This window comes from Talpa occidentalis, unplaced genomic scaffold (genome assembly GCF_014898055.3).
Source record: "Talpa occidentalis isolate TD23 unplaced genomic scaffold, MPIMG_talOcc4v2.1 talOcc4.8, whole genome shotgun sequence".
Taxonomy (NCBI): Eukaryota; Metazoa; Chordata; class Mammalia; order Eulipotyphla; family Talpidae; genus Talpa; species Talpa occidentalis.
Window position 1 is genome coordinate 15,991,810 of NW_023605194.1, and position 21,066 is coordinate 16,012,875.

The 21,066-nt window shown below is 42.1% G+C and overlaps 1 protein-coding gene across 5 annotated transcripts in view; it reads left to right on the forward strand.

The window, feature by feature from the left end:
- The window catches only part of SORCS1 (sortilin related VPS10 domain containing receptor 1), a 464,079-nt gene that overhangs the window by 409,447 nt on the left and 33,566 nt on the right, over nucleotides 1–21,066 (forward strand). For all 5 annotated transcript variants that reach the window (XM_054689905.1, XM_054689903.1, XM_054689902.1 and 2 more), the window contains 3 exons: nucleotides 9,065–9,251; nucleotides 15,185–15,318; nucleotides 17,269–17,392. In XM_054689905.1, coding sequence (XP_054545880.1) covers nucleotides 9,065–9,251; nucleotides 15,185–15,318; nucleotides 17,269–17,392 — 445 coding nt within the window. The remainder of the gene's footprint in view (nucleotides 1–9,064; nucleotides 9,252–15,184; nucleotides 15,319–17,268; nucleotides 17,393–21,066) is intronic.

Consider the following 21,066-nt stretch of genomic DNA (forward strand, 5'->3'; position numbering starts at 1 on the left):
AGTCTTCATGTGAAATCAAAATCCCTTCCTTTATTCTGTACGAGTGCCTGTCCTAATTCTAACATAAGAATATCAGTGAAAACATTAAAACCAGAACAAAGAAGAGAACTTCTTAACAAAATGCAATCAAAGGCTAGGTACGCTGATGCTGGTGATGCTGGCTTGTGAGCTGAAATTTTGTAAATTTGACATGTGCAAGAAATGGAATCCCTTCCTATAAATCATATATGAAGACTCCCTTCACATCTAGGTGAAAGAAATGACTCAGTAACACAACTCTTTCAAAATCCCACAGTTTGCTGTTAATAACCTGTTACTCAGAGAACCACATGATTCTGTTGAAGTTCATGAAAATCCCCATCGTCAGTAACCCCATCTTTGATGCTTTCAGGGTTATTTCCAAGAATATTCTTAGTGAAAGAAACTTCATTAGAAGCAGCAAGGCAAAGAAACCTGTCTTGTTTCTGCCATTCACTGTGGCAGATCCAAAAACACACATGCAGCACACATACACACTAGCATTTATGCGTCATGTTCCTGAAGGACAGGAACAGTTGATTCAGGAACCAATCCAGAGGAGAGAGGAAGAGGGCATCGAGTTGTGTCTAAGAAGCTAAACATTTCCCAGCTTCATCTACGTTTTAGGAAGTCGATCGAAGGTGCTTTGCACTGAGACTCAAGCATCCAATGAGAGGCAACATCTCTGTGTCTGGGGACTCGCTCAAGATGGATGTTCTCTGGACCACTAATGAGCACCTAATGAGTCTATAGACTTTCAATGCAATAAGTCGGCTTCACAGAGAAATCCATCGCAAGAACCTGAAGGCATAGGATGGGGATGGTGAAGGGCCTAATCAGTCTTAAGAACTTAACAAAACCGATTTGGAAGGCATTCATTTGAGAGGATTGTAGTGTCTGCATGTTAGGGAAGATAATTAAATCTGTTTTAAACAGCTGTAAGAATAAAGAGATGCAACTCGCTGTATAATTTAAGACTTAAATTAAATCTTAGGCAAGGGACTAAAATTAAAACTTTGATCTGTATCTCATTGTTTTAATACTTCAATTTACATTCAAAGACTGGAACCTAATAAGCAAAATTCATGGTTATAACTTCTATGGGATTTGACTCCAAAACATGAAAGTACTTTCCTCATTTTAGGAAATTCAGTGATCCGTAATTTCACATATATGGAAGGACTCACGGAAGAATAAAAGTAGCCACAAGGCAATATCACTTCATAAATATTGCAGGATGCTGCCAACCAGCAGGTGGGAGAGAAGATGACTCGATAAAATTTTCCTTGAGACCCTCATTTGTTGAATTCATGAAAGAATTTGGCCTACTTTTTTCATCTGGAGAAAAATGGAGGCTTTCACAAGTGGCACAGAGTTAGCAGGCAGTGTTAAGTCAAGGCAAGAATCGGTCTCTAAAGCCAGCTCAGATCTGACTCAGAAGCATCGGCTGTTTTCTCCTTCCACACAAAGGAACAGGGGCTGATTTCAACGAGCTGTGGAGATTTAAGAGGCTTCCTCATGTTTTATTCCTCACTCCATTCAGCTTTATTCTCTTTGACTCTAGCAAGGTAATTGAACCACTTCATTTCTTCTCCCTTGTTGCTTCAGGTTAAAAAGAAAAGAAGGAAATGAGGCAGGCAATATAGGTTGACTTTAGCTAGAAGCCTAGTGTCTGAAGTTCAGGTTGGCTTGGTTAGAAACTTTCTGAGACTCCATTTTCTGCTCCCCTCAGTGCTCATCCATATACTTTGGGGTATTGTTGTTCTTTGGGGTTTCAGGGTATAGATGCTTGCAGACAACTACCTTGACAAGCAGAGAGATACCCCATTCATTACTGAGGTTCCAGCTCCATGAACTTCCCAGGGGCTAGAATCATGAAACACTGTGGATTGGTAATCTCTCTTCTGCTTTGGCCCTGCAACACTCATGTGCCATTTCATTCACAAGGGTGGCCAACGCCCCTGAATCAGGACTTCACCAAGCCATACAGTTCTTGTCCAAGCATTATCTTTCTCGGGTCAGCTTTGTACTTTAACATTCATTATTCTATAACTGTCTATCTTTCCAGCTCATTCCTCAGCATAACCCAGTAACCTGCAACAGAAAGTCACCATTATATGACAGTAGCACCTGAATGAGTCCTTCCCATCACCCCCCCCCCCATTTTTTTAACTCAAGTGCTGAGAATATTTCAGCAACCTGAAGGGATGTTAGAATAGGTGCAGATATCCAATAATGCCAACAAGAATGATAAAGTTATAAATATTGCAGGTTATCTGGACTAGAAATGACCATTAGGATTACCATTATTCTGTCCATCTTTAATTCAAAGGTAAGGAAATGAGGTCCAAATGCACATTCCCAAGAGCGTATACCTAGATCTCCTGACTTCCAGGTGACCACCTGACTTCCACGTCACCACCTGACTTCCATGGATCTCCTTTCCACATATGGTAGCTCTGTAGACTTTTGCAAAATCACTTAGCTCCCATCACAGTCTTATAATTTGGAAAGTTGAAATCATAGAACCCTGTGCAGAGCACAGCTTTGAAACTGAAAAGAACCATACAAAATGATTTGAATGAAACAGCTGGGACCTGCTCTCACAGTTGATCTAATGAGGCAACCTCAACTTTCAGCAATGGCTGCACCTCTTAGAAGAGACTCCAGGGAGGGCCAAGATCTTGCCTGGGAAGATAGGGCATGTGCAGCTAGGTGAGCTTTGGCCTGTACTAGAAGGGTTCAGTAGACCATTATTACATGGAAACACATTTATAGCAGGTGTGTCTGTTCAGAGTCATCTCACTGACATCAGAGACATCTCACTGACATCTCACAAACATGTTTTGTGCTCATTGTATTTTATGGAGCCTGGCTTATTACACTGGGTTCTCTAACTTCACTATTTAATGGAAAATTTGATCCCAGTTGAGATTCCTCTACAGGGTTTTAATTACTGACATTTGCAAAAGCTCCCTGGTTTCACTTGAGAAAATCCATTCTTTAAAAAACCCACCTGGGAATGAACACAATAGAACAGTTGCAACAGTCTTTTGTCAACAGGTAGGAGTGCTGAACTTGGAGTTAAAAAGAACTTGGCTCAAACCAGTCATGTGACTAGGCCAATTCTAACAGCTTTGAGTATTTTAGGGTTAAGGTTTCGGTGAAGCCTCAGCAACCCCACTCTTGAGCTTTGCGGGGACCATATGAACCCAGTTTCTGTCAGTGGTGGGTCCCTAATGCCTTTAAGGATATCTTGGACTCTCATTTCGGGAGGAAAGCTGTCAGTGTTGAGTTACTATAACATTTGTTTCCCACTTTTCTCTGAAACCATATTACAGAAACTGATAGGGTCACACACCTTTCATTTCTCAGGTTAATCTTGGCTTCATTGTGGCCAGTTGATATATTGTTTTTCTATAACGCAAGTCAGTGATGCCCTTGGAGAATCCCCGTATGGAGTTCCTGTGATTTTGTACCTTTCTGGAACTCTTCCTTTAAGCTAGTGTTCTCAGTTCTGTATCTATATTAGGACATATGACTGAATGGCATTGGGTTTCAAGAATTGTGTATGATAATCTCAATATTTTACAACATGGGCTCTATTTCAGGAATGATGATGACTTGTGATTGATTAGATTGTAATCACATTCAAATATAGGGAAGATTTTTTCTGACTATTAATGACAAGTGCCTATTACTGCCCATATTCTTCATTTTATGACGTTACCACTCCACAAGAGGGAAGATATAAAAGTAGACTATGGAGTTCATACCAACCCAGCTTTCCACTCCCAAGCAAAACTGATATCAGAATGAGAAACTGAGTCAAAGGCAGGAATGGAACCTAGGGGGACAAGGAAGTTGTGTCTTGCCTTTGTTACTACCTTCCTCTCACTCTAAAGGACTTTCAGTTAACTCTGAATTAAAGAAGCCCCACAGGGACTGAATTGCAGAAAGTTAAACCACCGTTAATCTTAAACCCTTAATTTAGTCTCTCACTAGCTGTGAGACTTTAAGCAGCAAATGTAACCTCTCTGTGCCTCAGTTCTCAGTATATCAAATAGAAACAAAATTTCTCTCTCTAGAGTCCTAACAGACACATGAGAAAACATGTAAGAAAGAATTTTCATGAATAAATTCATTAGAAATGCACATTATTCAAAATGCATTGAATAAGAAAATATCAGTTGCAGAAATGTTGTTGGGTGCTCATGATGCAGTCATCAACAACACTTTCCAGTCCTTAGGAATTGATACAGAACTATCCTCATATCATCCAGCAATTCATTTTCCTGGGGAAGTTAGCTGACCTTGACCACATGTGTTCGGGACCTGTTGTGCAGCCACTAACAGTAAGTTCTTTCATTCCCAGCTTAGTGAACGTGCCCATAGCACTTAGAATCCTAAAACATTCTAGGAAAGTTTAAACTTCACACCAAAATAGAATAAAAATAGCATCAGTTTATCCTGTGCTATAGTCACCTGAAGATGAATTTAGTCACAAGAAAATCGAATACCCAACTATCAAACTAGTGGGCCTAGGCCTCTGGTGCAATCCAGCATCAGCATAGCAGTATTAAGTTTCTTTACCACCGGCCCTGAGCCATGAGGTGGGTGTTGGTTGTCAGCTGGATATCAACATTTTTTTTTTTTTAATTCTATGAGATGCTGATAGCAAAGGCTGAGATTTACTGATTTCAAAAACCAGTAAACTATGAGAGTTAATTTTGATAGGAAGGTGCATGTATTTTCCTGCTACAGCTCATATTTCAATCTACCATCATTTACCCTAGCCTGTCCCCTAATTGGCTTCCTACAACACTTGGGCCTCATTCCAATTCACCCTCACATTGTAGCCAGAGTGATCTTTTGGAATTAAAAATACTAGGTGGCCTCCCCGGTGGCACAGCAGGTTGCGTGGAGCACTGTGAAGCTGTCTGTTACCTCTGCAGCACAGGTTTGATTCCTGGCTGGCCAAGGAGAAACCCACATGGTGTGGCAGACCTCTCCTGTCTCGCCTGCTGCTCCCCTCAGCAGTGTATTTTGGTCAGTCTGCCTGTTCTGTTCCCCACTCTGTCTCTGGTGGATCCTGTCACCCTCCCACGCCTCTGGCCTGTACTCCAGTTCTTGCATAAAAATAAATCAATCTTTAAAACAAATGAATATTTCTAAAAAAAAAAATATCAGGATGCCATCTCCCCCTAAGCCCTTGCTTATACATTTAATGGAGACCCGTTACTCTAAGGAGAAAGATCAAAATCAGAAATGAGGTCCATAAATTCTAAAATGTCTTTTTGTTTTCCCGCTCCATCCTCATTTCATAACATGTTCCTGCTCTGATCATCTCATCAATCTCCTTTAAATGTGCTACCCACTTTCTGCCACAGGGCCCTTGTGCATCTGGTTTTCTCTGTCTCCATTTTGCCTTGTCTCCCTCACCTCCACCTCATTCACTCATGTCCCTTTGTAAATTTATTCCTTTAGACCTTCTCAGCTCAGGTACTACTTCCTCTGGGAGGACTCCATTGATGTTCTCGATCACATCAGATTTTTAGCTCTCCACCTCACCCTGTTGTACAAGCTTACAATACCACATACTTCTACTTCATGTCCTCCTTCATATTACTCATCCCTTCTAATGGCTGTACTTAATCAAAGTCTATATGCTCATGAAAGCCCAGACCACATATGTTTTCTTCGGTTGATTGCAATTTACTTAACAGAGTTTCCCCATTTGGTGCCTGACACAAGGCAGACTCTCAATAAATAGCTATAGTTGGTTGAATGAATGAATGATCAGAGTGTCAGTCAAAGCTGGGAATGTGTGCCTAATCAAATGGGGGCCCACAACTTGGGCTTTCTTCCCTTTGTTCTATTTCTTATTTTCTGAAAGGTGTTGGCATTCCAGTTTTAGATGATAATTATAGCCCCAAGAAGTCAGAGGATGTTGACAAATGAGCCCCAAAGTGATGCAGTACAATTATTACGTTTACCAAGCCCACAAGAGTCCTGGAGGCAGAGTCATGGGTTCCAGTTCATTTGAGGCTTCAGCAGCAGGCGTAAAATCTGCTTCCTTCAGCTGTCAGAGGTGGCCCCTTGATACTCTTGTCTCCTAGTGCAGGGTGAAAGCCCAAAGGCCTGTGCCACATCAGGAGGCTCTGGGGACCTCACATTTGATTGGGGGATTCCATGCTTAGATTACATGAGTTGTCAGGTATATGATACACCTAATATTTTAATACCTTATATGAGATAGATGGAAGGCGGGGTGGAAGGAAATAGATATCCCTAAATCCCTAAAAGCCTGACCCTGTAACGGCAGCCTTACTAATTGGATGCACTAGTCCAAATGCTGTATTACTTCCTCCCTTCATCTGTTACATACATGGAGAACATTGTCGTGAATGGCTAATTATGAAAGCTGTCAGGCAGAAGACCAACATGACAGTCAATAGATGTTCAGACAGACAGAAGTTGGGAGTTTTCTGTAACTGACAGGATCTATGTTCAGATTCACAAAGGAGAATGGTAACTACTGGTCAAAAAGTGCAAGGCACTGTAGACTTAAAATGACAGCCAGAGTTAAACTTTTCCCAGTTGTATGAGTGGCTGTTGTCTCAAGGGAGGCTGAAGTAGAACCAGCTGAAGATATGGATCCTTGACCTCTTGCACATGAGGACCCTTATCTGATGTACACCGTGAACTCTAAATACATCTATCTCTATCTCCACCTGCCTGTCTACCTATTCATCCATCCATCCATCCATCCATCCATCCATCCACCCACTCACCCCCCCACCCATCCACCCACCCATCCATCTATCCATCCAACCACCCACCTAACCATCCACCCACCCATTCTCCCATCCATCCATACATGCAACCAACCACCAATCCACCCATCCATCCACCCACCCACCCATCCATTCATCCACCCATCCATTCATCCATTCATCCACCCATCCATCCATCCACCCACCCACCCCCCACCCACCCACCCACCCATCCATCCATCCATCCATCTATCTATCTACCTCAAAACATCTTGTTTTTTTTTTGTTGTTGTTGTTGTTTTGTTTTGTTTATTTTTTATTCCTTGGTTACCCTGTCTGGTCCTGCTATTCCCATCCTGTCTTAAATGTTTTCAGTTGCTCACACCTAGTTTTGGTTTAACAGCAATTTTCTGTTGAAAGTTCAGAAAACCTGAGAATGGAAATAACCAGAAACAGAATGAGAAATTGATCGTTCTGCACTGCTTGTCCAAATGAAGGACAAGTCAGCAAGAACGGTGACATTTATATTTATTAGTGAAGGGAATTCATGTAATTGCACAATGTCTGGGCTTATGTCTGGATATTTGTTTTGTCATTTTGAATGGAGTTTCTTTGTCCAGCCTAGGGGAGAAGTTTTGTCCACATCCTTACAGAGAGTGAGCTGCCAGGTGCCCCCCACAAAGCTTGGAGGGCCATAGATCAGAGGATTAGGTCACATAGATTTATAGGATTTGAACTGCTTTTCCTTTCTCTGTGAATTAATCTTTTAAATGTCAGTATTTTAAACTTGGCCTTTTCAAAAAATATGATGCCATATGAACCTTACTTAATCAAAAATACATTTCTTGCGCAAAAGTTTTTGGGTTTTTTTCCACCCCCCAGAAAATGGGAAATGCTAACAAAATGAGCAAAACAAAAAGCCTGTTAAAGAATGGTCTGTGTGTGAGGGAAGCTGGATTTGTTACTAGGGCATTAGAGACTTTGTTCCTTAAGAATCTCAACTATAATTCCAAGGGCTATTTTTTAAAAGGTCTGAAATATTATAAAGCAGACTTTATCTTCTGCACCTGTGGGAAATTTAGAATCATTTTATTATAATCCAGCTTTCAAAAGGATATTGCAGATCTTTTACAGCTGTATTGGTATATAGTGATTTTTTTTTTGGTGGGGAAGTTTACAATTACTAATCACTCGTGTATCTTTCATAACAAATCTTAAGTGAGCATATTATGCCTGTTTCATAGATGAAGTAACTGAGAACAAAGGAGGGCCCAGAACCTGCCTGAGGCATCCAGCCTATTAAAGGCATATAGGAATGCAAATAATCCTAATATGTAACTTCCTGATAGATGATTTCTACAAAGGGATTTTCTGTCTTTGATTAACAAACCAGGCCATACACAAAGACAGCATTTGAGAAATTCTCAAATTCCCAAATCCAAATGTTAAAAATATTTGCACATCCAGATGTTAAAAATAAATAGACAAATAAATAAAATAAATAAAGCCACAGGGGTCCAACCTGGAGGGGCCAGCAATGCATCCCCACAGCACCATGTCCCCTTGACAGTGAGTGCTGAGCAAGGCCAGACCTGAGTTCTAGACCCACAGCTGCCACTAGCTAGCTGTAAACCATGAACAGATGTTTAACCTTGTCCTGACTTCAGCTTCCTCATCTGTCAAGTGGATGAACATTGCCTGTTTTTCTCTCCAGAATAACACTCTGAATAAAATCAGATCATTTTGATGGTATAAGCTGCTGAAGTATAAAAAAAAAAAAATGAACTGTATCGTCATCTTAAGTGATAATCGGGCCAAGTCCAGCATCATGTCAGGTATAAAGCAAGGTGTCTCCCAGCCTCTTCAACCAGCTAGGGAGCCAGGAAAAAGGAGAGGGAGATCACACAGTTCTGAACATGTAGGATGTGGCCGTGACCGTGACAGGTGTCTCGTTGTAAAGCTGTGCACATGCACCTTGGACTGTGTGGATGATAAGACCATAAAGAGTCCTCAGAGGAACTGATGCCAGCTTGAAGATGCTCATCAAACTCATAATTTTCCAAACTTGAGCCTTTTGGTAGTCAGTGCCCTTCAGATTTGGAGAGTGTCCATCTTGGTAAACTGTCTAGGGGGGGCTCTCTTATGGAGGTGCTATCGGCACAGGGGGTGCTCCAGCTGCAGAGGGCAGCACCGCTGTCCCTGCTTGAGCCAGGCCCAGGATGCGCCTTGCCCCAGAGCTCTTATTCCCTTTCTCCCATGTTGTTTCTCAGGGTGACGTGCAGAGGACACTCATCCAGGTGGACTTTGGGGATGGCATCGCCGTGTCTTACGTCAACCTCAGCTCCATGGAAGACGGGATCAAACACGTGTATCACAATGTGGGCATTTTCCGAGTGACCGTGCAGGTGGACAACAGTCTGGGGTCTGACAGCGCCGTCCTGTACTTACATGTAACTTGTATGTTATTACTGTTGTTGGCTTCTGACATACCTTAAATAATGTGTCCTTTTGAAATATGATCCAAAGTTTCCTATCTGGAAAAAGCTTGCTGGTTACCTTGCAGCAGAAGGGGAAAGGAGAATAAGAGAGCCAAGTAGGGAGAAATTAAGATGGTCTCACTGATAGCAGGAATCTAGAAAACTTAAATAAAGGACCAGGAAAATGAATAACTATAAGAAAGTGAAAATCAAAATCAACAAAAAACTATGAACCAGAGACATTCTATGGGGGGTGGGAGGTGAGGAGGGGAGGGATTGGGGTCAAAATAAGGGGGTTGCAATTGTATGGGGAATATAAAAATAAAATTTATTAAAAAAAAAAAGAAGATAACCAGGGAGTAGAATTTAAATAATCTGAACCCTGGTTTGCTTCCAGTTGTCGCCCAGCACTTACTTTGCCTTTTCTGGGTGCCTCAAGGCACAACCCGAGTATCTGGAGCTGAGCCTGAGCAACTCACTGAGCTATTTGGGTGAATGTGAATTTTTGGGGGGAGGTGGCTCAGAAATGTCTGAAAACACCCCAGTGCATTGAGAATTAGCACTAGGAATTTCTCCCTACCTGATTATTCTTCTTTCCCCCATTATCTCTTTCTAGTAATCATTCTTTTTAGAATTTTGCTCTTAAACCTTGATTTCTTGGCCTTTATTCGTGGATGATTGGGTGTTAGAGAGAAGATGTTGTAGAAGGAAGAATATAAGCTACATTAAGGAAATTATGCTGGAAAACAGTTCCAACAAATGCTAGTGCTTTTCCCACATTGAGGGATCTAAAGGTATATATACTCAACATAACAAGGCATTGATAACTCCTCAATTGGGTTTGGTAAAAAATGTGCCGTGGATGCCTGTCATGGTAGGTATGCAGATGCCAGCAAACTGGCATTGACTTGGTTGCTAGAGAAATGGTTTACTTCAAAATGAAAGTAGTTCCTTTATATACATGGTCTTGTTCAAATTAATTTCAAGTTCTTCACCAAGGTATTAAGACAGGGCAGTAATCACCTGCCCCTTGTCTATCCAACCAAATTGAGTACAGATGATAGCATCTAGAATCTTTTCTTAAACTGCAGTAGTCCAGTGGGAGAAGACTGCTTGGGGATCCCCAAAAGGTTGTTAGTTACTGAGGATTCCTGCCCTCCCTATAATTCTCGACCTTTATCTCCTCAACACTCATAACAGAGTTACTTTGAAAACACACAGTCTTCCTTCTTCATTTAAACAAAGTTTTACAAGACTCCCAGCATGCCAATTCAAACTCCCCCTTTTCAGCTCAAGTTCATTAAACTCTTAGGTATGCCAAACATTGTGCTAAACTCTCTCTTTACGGGTATGAACTCACTGCTCCAAACAACCCAGTGAAGAGGGCGCTATTGGAAACTCTACAAAGAACAGGTACAGAGAGTTTAATGACCCATGTGAGTCTCAGACCTACTGCTTGGGAGAACCAGGCTTCAACTCGAGCCTGCCTGTTGAGAGGATTCTAGCTCTCGATCTTTTAAGATTGGCAGTGGTGGCTTGGGGTTACAAAAGCTCAGCCTCGCCAGCCCTGTCCCCCTCCACATCGCTGCAGGAACATGGGATTTAAGATAAAGTGTGTCCTCACTATATAAACACAAAGGCTCAAGAAACTTTTGAACACTTTTCTTCATTTTATTATCTAATCTATCATTCCTATTCCAGTTTTGTAATTTAATCTAATAATGTCCTTTTCAGAGACTTTCCCCCTCAAGTCTGGGATGAGGTATTAACTAGTAAATGCTGTCTTTTTGTGTCTTCCTCTTCTTTGCTACTCTCCTCAGAGTGTGCATCTTTATCAATATCCTTTCGAGACACTCAGTGCACATGCAAATGTTTTATTCTAAGGGTGGTGTCATGCAGTACAAAGGTGAGAAGATGTCTTATGGCCGTTCTTCTGTATCCTGCATAGCAAGACACTTTCATGGGCTCCCTTCCTGCTGACTTTCTCCCCTGAGCTGTTCTATATAGACTTTCTGCAGTTCCCTCTGATTGAAACCGAATTCCTCCCTACAGATCTTTATTTATGGGGCAAAATGCTGTTTATGATCTCATAGGGATTAACATCAAATCTTCTAAAAATACATCTTGACATCAATTATTAGTAGCAGAAATAACCTGCCATAGGAATGGGAGTTATGGGATCCAGATGGCGGCCCAAACTCCTGGTCCAGTGGCTCCATTTCTCTGACCCTGGATTTTCTCCTCACATGAGAAATGCACGTCCTGTTCCTCAAGGGTCTACCAAGCAAAATATGCTGTAGTCTGTCAACTGGTAAAGTCTTATTTTCTATCATCACAAAGTAGTAGATGCATCTATACTTAGGGGGCACTGAACAGCAGCTCCGAGCAGCCTTCCAAGCCTGCCCTCACTTGCTCCCTGCTCCCTCTGCCCTGCCTGGGGCTCTTCCAGAGTCCTCTCTAGAACACACACCCCTTCCACTCTCCACTTCAGAAAGGTGATTCAATTCCAAACAGAGGGTTATTTTTTTCTTATCATGGGTTTGCAAAGGTCATCAGAAACAAATAGAGATGATACTCCTGCCATACTATTTCTAGGCATGGCGACAACTCTCCCTGGGCAGTGGGGTAATCCAGTGTAGCCTGACAGCTAGGAACTCCTTGGGGATAGTCTTCACTGTGCTCTGCTGGCTTGCAAACTAATGAGACACATAGCTGCTCCATGGCAGCTGGGCTTGCCTTCGGCTGGTTGGGACAGAGAATTTGAGGACATGCAGATTTCTGCTCAGAAAACTTCCCTGTCTCAGCCAGTCTTACAGGAAAATAAATCCCTCAAGAGTATGACAACTTGTAAAATGGGAGGTGAAAAGAAAAGAAGAGGTGGATATTCCAGTTCTTCTCAAACTGTTCTTCTCAATTAGCCCCGACATAAGAGCCATTGGCAGATGTCTCTCTCTCCACCTGAGGACAAAGTATATATATATATATATATATATATATATATATATATATATATATATATTTGTAATGAGCCACCTGCCCCAGAATTACATGGTACAAAGGTCATGTGCCATAGCCTGTTGAATTAGCATTCCCAGCAGTGCAGCCTCATAATCTAGGAAATGCCATCAGTGTGATATCTGTATACACTGACGTTTTAGGAACTCTGTATAGAGTTCATCTTCATTTAAATTACTTTCATTTCTTCTAGTGGATTCTTTTGCATTTCAGACACTATGACACACAGACATTAAGTGGTGGTCAGAAGAGGTCTCTGGAACAAATGCAGATGCAAGACAAAGCCATTATATATGCTTGCACACACACACACACACACACACATACACCACGTTCAGTCTCACAAACTTCAGCTATTTCCTGCAACAAGATAGAGGAAACCCCTCACACAAATATTTCCCCACTTCTACCAAACACCTTGCCAGAAAGATTCATATGGAATGATGCATCGCCACCTGCTGACCATTTTGTACATTGCAGGCACCTGTGCGCTAGAACTTCTTCTGCTGACTTGGTCAGCTCTGGCTTAGGGCAGCCAGCCAGCTGGGGGCCTACAGGGCCACAGGTCTCACTTCTGAAGTTCCATTAACATCCATTTTGAACACCTTCTGTTCAAAACCAAGATGCTTAAAAGACAGGATTTGGGGCAGAAGGATCCAGGTGTATTAAATGCATAAAGAGCAAATGAATACAAGAAGAAGTAGGAATCTGAAAGGTAATGTTTGAACATTTATATGAATATAGATGTATGTATATGCAGGAGTAACATCGTACAAGCGTGTGTTCATATTTCAGGACCTACAAGCCAGCACGCAGGTGTCCTGTATGCCTTTCAGATCTCAGTAGCTTCCACTCTTTCACTGCTCTCTCCACTGCAGCCCTTGGGGCTTCCTTGCTGTTTCCTCAGTGTGGTCAGTGCTCCTCCTCTTCAAGGTCTTTGCACTGCTGTACTCTCACCCTGGAGCACCCCAAATTGATACTTGATACACACCCTCACTTTATTCAGGTTGTGACTCCAATGTCAGCTCCTCTGCAAGACTTCTCTTGTCATAGATGCCACTCTCTCACCTGCCACTGTGTGTGTCAGTGCCCACCAGCACATGGCTCCCCAGGGCCAGGCGTCCCCAGCATCTAGAACAGTGCCTGACACACTGTGTGAATGAAGGACCCTATGTCACTAACAAGACCCAGCTCATGTCATTCACAGGGCACGTCAGCAACATCTTTATCACTTTGATCTGACTTTGAAAATTAGTAAATACTCATATGTGAGCAAAACAAAGTAAATAGACCCCTTGACACTGGAATTACGTTGTCTAGCACAGCCTACTGAGTTTTCACATTCTAACTGACTTGATGAACTCAGAGCCCAGGAGTCAGGAGGAACAGCCTAGGAGGGGGGGCTCAGAAGTGACTTGGATACTGGTGGGTGCTGTGAGGAAGTTGTATGATGAGAGACCTGGGCATCAGCAAATCACAGCCCGCTGGAGCCCGTGATCGGATAGAGGGATGGGAAGAGCTCTGCAGTGAACGAGGGGGTCTGTGTAGACTGCATTTCCCAGTGCCTGGTGCCCATTAAGTCATTGGCCACTTACTAGCTATTTCCTTACAATGGGCCAAGGTCTGCTGGAGCACTTGTCAGCTGACCACAGATGGATGCTCAAATCAAACTGCTTCGGTTCACACTCTGGAATTGAAGTTGCCAAGGTCTGTGACTTTGGGAAGACTGCCTTCCTCTGCTTGTTCGTCTCTGAAAGGCGGTGGCTGTAGCGTTTGTCATGAGGACAGACATCTGTGTTGGGTCCTTGGTGTGGAGCACACAGGGTGGAGTAAGGAATGGGTTCCTTAGGGACAGTTGCTGCTAAGGGAGGCTAGCGCCAACCCTGTGGTTGAGGAACTGTAAGTGTGTAGTTTATAGTTGAAGGTCAGGATGTGAATGGGATTATCCAAATAAGGAGTGTGAGGAGGGAGGAGAGAGCACAGAGAGTGCCCTCCAAAATGCACTGAAAGTTCAAGCTAAAGAGGCACAGATCAAAGGTAGGAAGGGCTGAAGTACCCCTTTCTTTTACGCCTCGTTTCGTGATGATGTGGATGACAGCTTCTTGTCAGGCTCACCTCAGAGGAAGCTGTGTTTCTCCCAGGAACAGTCTCTCAAGGAGATCAGGGGTCATAGGAGAGGCCCTAGTGGGTCACTATAAAGAGCCCGTCTTTGTGATTTTGAACATTTGATTAAGGCTTCTGATCTCATGGACCTCCCGGGTAGAATCATCCTCTCACCTCTTGAGAAGCTGAGAACCCCAGAACTTTCTCTACTCATACATGCCTTTGTCCCAGACAAACTTAACACCAACCCAGTTTGTCCTTTGCCCACCTAACCAGGTAGCTTTGCACACTCACACGGACTCACACTTAGGCATGCTCTCTCACACAAATGCACTTACACTTACTCACAGATGTTTAAACTCCAAAAAGAATAAACAGGTAGAGTGCTTTGGGGTTTGTCCAACATAGCACCACTCCCCCAACCTGAAGTCTCTGAGATTCTCTTGATGCTACTCTACAACCAAGCAGATAACCTCTTGGAAAGATTTCTCTCTCCCTGTGAAATCTCATTGCATGCCTATTCCTTTGAAGACTTCATACATTACTTGTAAATTTAACATTTATAAGGAATTCAGGGTTTAGGCCTGGAAGAAAGATCATGAAAAATGTTGAGGCACGATTATTTACTACAAATCTGTTGCTTCACAGGAGGGAAAGCCCGGAGGGAGCCCTTCCCTCAGGGGGTTTGTTTGATGTTTTGGAGGCTTCAGAATGCACCTGTTGTCTTCAGAGCAGGGATGATGAGGCAGAGGAAGCGCTTCCCTGTCTATGGCTCTTCTTTTCTCATTGCCACAGGTCCCCTGGAGCACGTGCACCTGTCTCTCCCCTTCGTCACCACAAAGAACAAGGAGGTCAACGCCACCGCTGTGCTGTGGCCCAGCCAAGTGGGCACCCTCACTTACGTGTGGTGGTATGGCAACAACACGGAGGTGGGTCCCTCTGCATGGGGCTGTGCAGCTCAGCTCAAACAGGCTGAAGCAAAAAAGGGAATGAAAGGATGTAGGATGCTCCAGAGTTTAGTTTATTGTTGGGGGCGGCAGGCTCTTGGTGCTCCCATAATCCCATCACTGCGTCCCCTGCTTTCCCACACCTGACCCCTGCCCCTCACCGCTGCTTTCCAGTCTATGTTAGCATTCTCCTGTGGACCTTTCTCTTCATGGTGAGCCTTAGCAGCAGCTCTGCTTTATACCTCACAGCTTAGCAGAGAAAATAAACTCTCACCAGAGTTATAGGAGTTCTGGAATTAGTATTACTGGTCAGACTGGCCAGACCTTGATTATTCTGCTGAAGCTGGAGAGAGACGTGAGGTCAGCCTCCTTGAACATGGGCCAAGAGAAGGGGAAAATGATCCCCCAAAGGCAAAGAGGCAGGTGGATACCAGAGAGGCAGAAGCAACAGATGCCTCTTACAACCAGCCCCCCAGTAACCTCCTCACCCTGAATCAGGGGTGGCTCCTCCTGTGAGTCAGCTTTACCCTTTATGTTGTCCCAAAATATTCCCTGGGATTAAAAGTCAGCTGCAGTTATAAAACCAGTAGAAACCTGAATCCAAATTCGTTAATTTTCTGGACAAGAAAAGTGATGCCAAGGCAGAGGAAGGGCTGGCTCCAGTCTCGGCTTCTTGCTGAGTCCAACTCAGGACCTTCTTAAGCCTACATGGATTCATCTCCCCCTCTCATCAGGCCGCCTCTTCTGTCTCTGTTTTTATCTCATTCCAGTCTCAGAAATTAAAATTTGCTTCCAAATGTCAATTAGGAAGTTTTGTCTTTACCTGGAGACACCATTTTGCACAGGCTGAGAATAGGAGCCTCCCCTCCCATAGACCCACTAGGAGCTTGACGAGGCAAAGAAACTCTCACCGACACTGTTAACACAGCTGAGATGATCTCTTCCGAAACCAAGCACGTAGATTAGGCCACTAGGCCACAGACAGGCCCACTACCCACAGTGGAAGAGCAGACATCTATGTTGTTTCCCTGGAACTAGTGCTGCAAGGGCAAAGTAATAGATTTATTTTTCCTTTTGTGTCTCCTATTTATTTTTCCCCTTTTAACAGAAAAGCAAATTCTCAATGCACTGTCTTAAGTAGACTTCTTATGCTGGGCTTTAGACTTCCCTTTGCTATACAGGGAATTAAATGAATTTTGATTTTTAAATTAATTAAGAAAAGACAGGAAAGAAATGCTTGTCAAGGGAGGTCAGCAGGCTAATAATCTTATCCTCCAAGACTCCAGCATCCAATTGTATTACAGGCAAGACTCCAAGTCTTTTTTTTTTTTTTAAGTCCTCAAACCACTGTCCAATTAGTACTTGTTTCCATAGCAGCTACTTCCGGGAAACCACAGATAGGCCTCTCTCAGAGGAAGCCAAGCAGCACATGCCACTCCTGTCTAAGTAACGCTGTTTTGGTGCCTGTGGTTGCTGTGTGCCATTGTAATTATATATGGACACTATGCCCTAGAGATGGACAAGGCAGCTTATAAGTGTTCAGTGATGGCTTCTTAAATCTGGATTAATATGAGCCTCCTGTTCTGGGTCTCCTTTGACTATTTCCTTGGATTAAGGGACATCCCTTAATCAATATCCGTAGATTATCCATAAGAGACATATATCCCATCGCAGGCAACACTTGCTGATTTCCAGGCCCTGAGTCATGATTCTAGCAGAAGGGAGATGTCAAATTCATAAGAAATGGGCAGAGTCCTTGAGGGTATGGCTTTCCTAACCCCTTTCTGGCCTGGACCTGAGATGATGGGGTTAGTCCTACTAGACTGCCCCGGGGAAGACTCTCTGGGGCTCTCAAGACTTAAAAGTAGCTCATTAGCAACTTGTAACTAACTGTCTCATCTTTCCCCTTACACTGTGCCTCGTTCATTTTAGCCCTTAATCACCTTGGAGGGCAGCATATCCTTCAAGTTTACTTCTGAAGGGATGAACACCATCACAGTGCAGGTGTCAGCTGGGAATGCTATCCTGCAGGACACGAAGACAATCGCGGTGTACGGTGAGTGCTCCCCCTTCCTGATCCTCATTGCCTGGTGCTCCTATGGCTTTGTTGGATGCCACAGTGATGAAAGGCACCTGGCTTTTGACCTGTGTGTAGAGATCAGAGGGTCGTAGTGAGAAAGAGTAGAGGCAAGTCTGGTCTCCCCCTTTTGGGACGATGTGGTTCACCAGCAATACAGTGCTCCCAAGAACCCAAGAGAGTTTCTTGTTTTGTCTTTTCAACGTGGCTCTGGCACACAGTCTGTGAACTCATTCACCTTTGGTCAGGTGGAGTGAGTTTCATTGCATAAAGGTTAATTCAAGCCATTGGGAATTTTGGCGGCAGTTGAATAGCTAAAGTTTGTTATCTAAGATAAATGGTTAATACTGAGGCATTTCTTTGGCTTTTCAACTTTGCATATCTTGATTATTAAGAGGAATCTATCAATGTCTAAATACTTGGAAACCTCTCCCACAAATCTGTATCATCAAAATGTGTTGGAAGGGTTATAACAAGCAGATGTTAAGCATCATTATAGAGTGGATATTGGTTTGAACTAACATCTGTATGGAACAATTTTTTAATCATTTGAAGAAGGTAAATATAGTCAAAGTATTAGATGGAATGAAAATTGACTGAAATGGAAAGGTGGAATCATTGAAAATGGAAGGTTAAAAAACAGTTTATACCAATTGATCTCATTTTGGTAACATTTTTCTGCATAGATAGTCAGGTGGACATACTAAGTGTGACTAGTAGATGGTAAAAATATAAACTTTTATTGTAAATATGAAAATGGTACATATTCATTATGGAAAAATAAAAATTTGAAAAGCAAGAATTTAAAAGTATATATAGAAAAAAAAAATGTGCAGAGAGAGAAAATGAGGGGGTGGGGGCTGGTGGTCTAAATAATATCAATTGTCCCAGTTCCAGAATGAATAGATTCTGAGGCAGGTTCTATTTTTCATTTCTCATCTTGCCAACTTGATCTTCAAATTCAGAAAGTAATGTGGAAGCAAGTTGGAACAGGCCCAAGAATACTGTTCCTCCCGTGGATGGCTGTTTCATTTCATTGTATCCTCGCCCCTAAACTCCCAGAGAAGCTGGATCAGCCCCAATAAGAAATTAAAATCAACCAGGACTCTGATTTTCCTAACAAAATCCCATCAGTGAGCGGCCTCTCAGCCAGGTGGCCGAAAGAGAGGAGTTTTTGCTTTACTTTTCCTTTTCTGTCTACTTTCTAGTTTCTGGGAATGCACTTAATCTTCAACAACCCTAATACAAGGAGAGTGATATTACTCTTATTTTTCTATAGCGGTGAGTCCCTTGCCCCAGTTTCAGTGGCGGAGGTGGATGTCTGCCCCGGCCCAGCTAGACCAGTACCTGTGCTCTGAAATCACCCGACTTAATTGGCTCCCTTGCCTTTTCTGCCTGGCGTTCTTTTTCCTTTCTCGCCTTCCTACGTGTCATAGTTGTCTCTAAAAAACACCCGCCCTCCTCTTAACAGACATCTATAGAACACTAAACCCCAAAAAAATGGAGTACACATTTTTCTCAAGCGCACATGGATCATTCTCCAGGATCGATCACATACTGGGGCACAAGACAAACATCAACAGATACACCAAGATTGAAATCATATCAACCATCTTTTCTGACCATGAAGGCATCAAACTAGAAATAAACCATAAAAAGAAGGCAAGGAACTTTCCTACCTCATGGAGATTAAAAACCACACTACTGGAAGACCATTGGACTAATGAGATCAAAGAAGAAATTAAAAAATTTTTTGAATTGAACGACAAGGAGGACACCAATATCCTAAATGTATGGGATGCAGCAAAAGCAGTAATAAGAGGAAAATATATAGCAATAGAAGCTCACATCAAGAAACAAGAAAGAACTCAAAGAAACAACCTAATCTCGAAGCTCAAAGATCTAGAAAAATAACAACAAAAAAACCCCAAAACCAGCAGAAGAAAAGAAATAATAAAAACCAAAGCAGAAATAAATGAAATTGAAACTAAAAAAACAATCCAAAAGATCAATGAAACCAAGAGCTGGTTCTTTGAAAAAATAAATAAAATAGACAAACCCCTAGCCAGGCTCACAAAGGAAAAAAGGGAGAAAGCACAAATAAACAGGATCATCAATGAAAGAGGAGAAATCACAACGGACACAGCAGAAATCAAAAGAATAATCAGTAACTACTATGAACAGTTATATGGAAACAAGTTTAACAATCTAGAGGAGATGGACAAATTCCTACAACTCTACAATCACCCAAAGCTAGATAAAGAAGAAATAGAACACCTAAACAGACCAATTACAATTAGCGAAATTGAAATGGTAATCAAAAACCTCCCCAAAAACAAAAGCCCAGGACCTGATGGATTTACAAATGAATTCTACCAAACATTCAGAGACGAATTAGTGCCTATCCTTCACAAACTCTTCCAAAAAATTGAGAAGGAAGGGACAATACCAAACACGTTCTATGAAGCCAACATTACACTAATACCAAAACCGAACAAGGACAACACAAAAAAGGAAAACTACAGGCCAATCTCCCTAATGAACACTGATGCAAAAATCCTCAATAAAATTTTAGCCATCAGAATCCAACAATGTATCCATAAGATAATTCACCACGACCAAGTAGGATTCATTCCAGGGACACAAGGATGGTTTAACATCCGAAAATCAATCAACGTTATCCAACACATCAACAAAAAGAAATATAAAAACCATATGATAATATCAATAGATGCTGAGAAAGCTTTCGACAAAGTGCAACACCCATTCATGATAAAAGCCCTTGAAATTCTTGGGATACAAGGAACATACCTTAACATCATAAAGGCCATCTATGACAAGCCAACAGCCAGTATCATTCTCAATGGTGAAAAGCTGAAAGCAATTCCATTAAGATCTGGAACAAGACAAGGATGTCCACTCTCACCACTGCTTTTCAATATAATACTGGAAGTCCTAGCCAGGGCAATAAGACAAGAGAAAGACATCCAAGGAATCCAAATAGGAAAAGAAGAAGTCAAACTATCACTATTTGCAGACGATATGATATTATACATAGAGAACCCCAAAAACTCCACAGAAAAGCTAATTCAACTCATCAATCAGTTCAGTAAAGTGGCAGGATACAAAATCAACACGCAAAAGTCAGTAGCCTTCCTATACACAAACAATAAATCTGAAGAAGAAGAAATCAAAAAAATCATCCCTTTCGTTATTGAAACAAAAAAAATCAAATATTTGGGAATAAATCTAACAAAAGAGGTAAAGGACCTATACAAAGAAAACTATAAAACACTGTTAAAAGAAATAGAAGAAGACACAAAGAAATGGAGAGATATCCCCTGCTCATGGATTGGAAGAATAAACATTATTAAAATGGCCATCCTTCCAAAAGCAATATACAGATTCAATGCTATTCCAATCAAAATTTCAATGTCATTCTTCAAAGAAATAGAACAATTATTGATGAAATTCATATGGAATCACAAAAAACCCCGAATAGCCAAAGCTCTCCTGAAAAAAAAAGAAGGGAATGGAGGCATCACACTCCCAGACTTCAAACTCTACTACAAAGCCATAATCATCAAAACTGCATGGTATTGGAACAAGAACAGACATACAGACCAATGGAATCGAATAGAAAATCCAGAGAT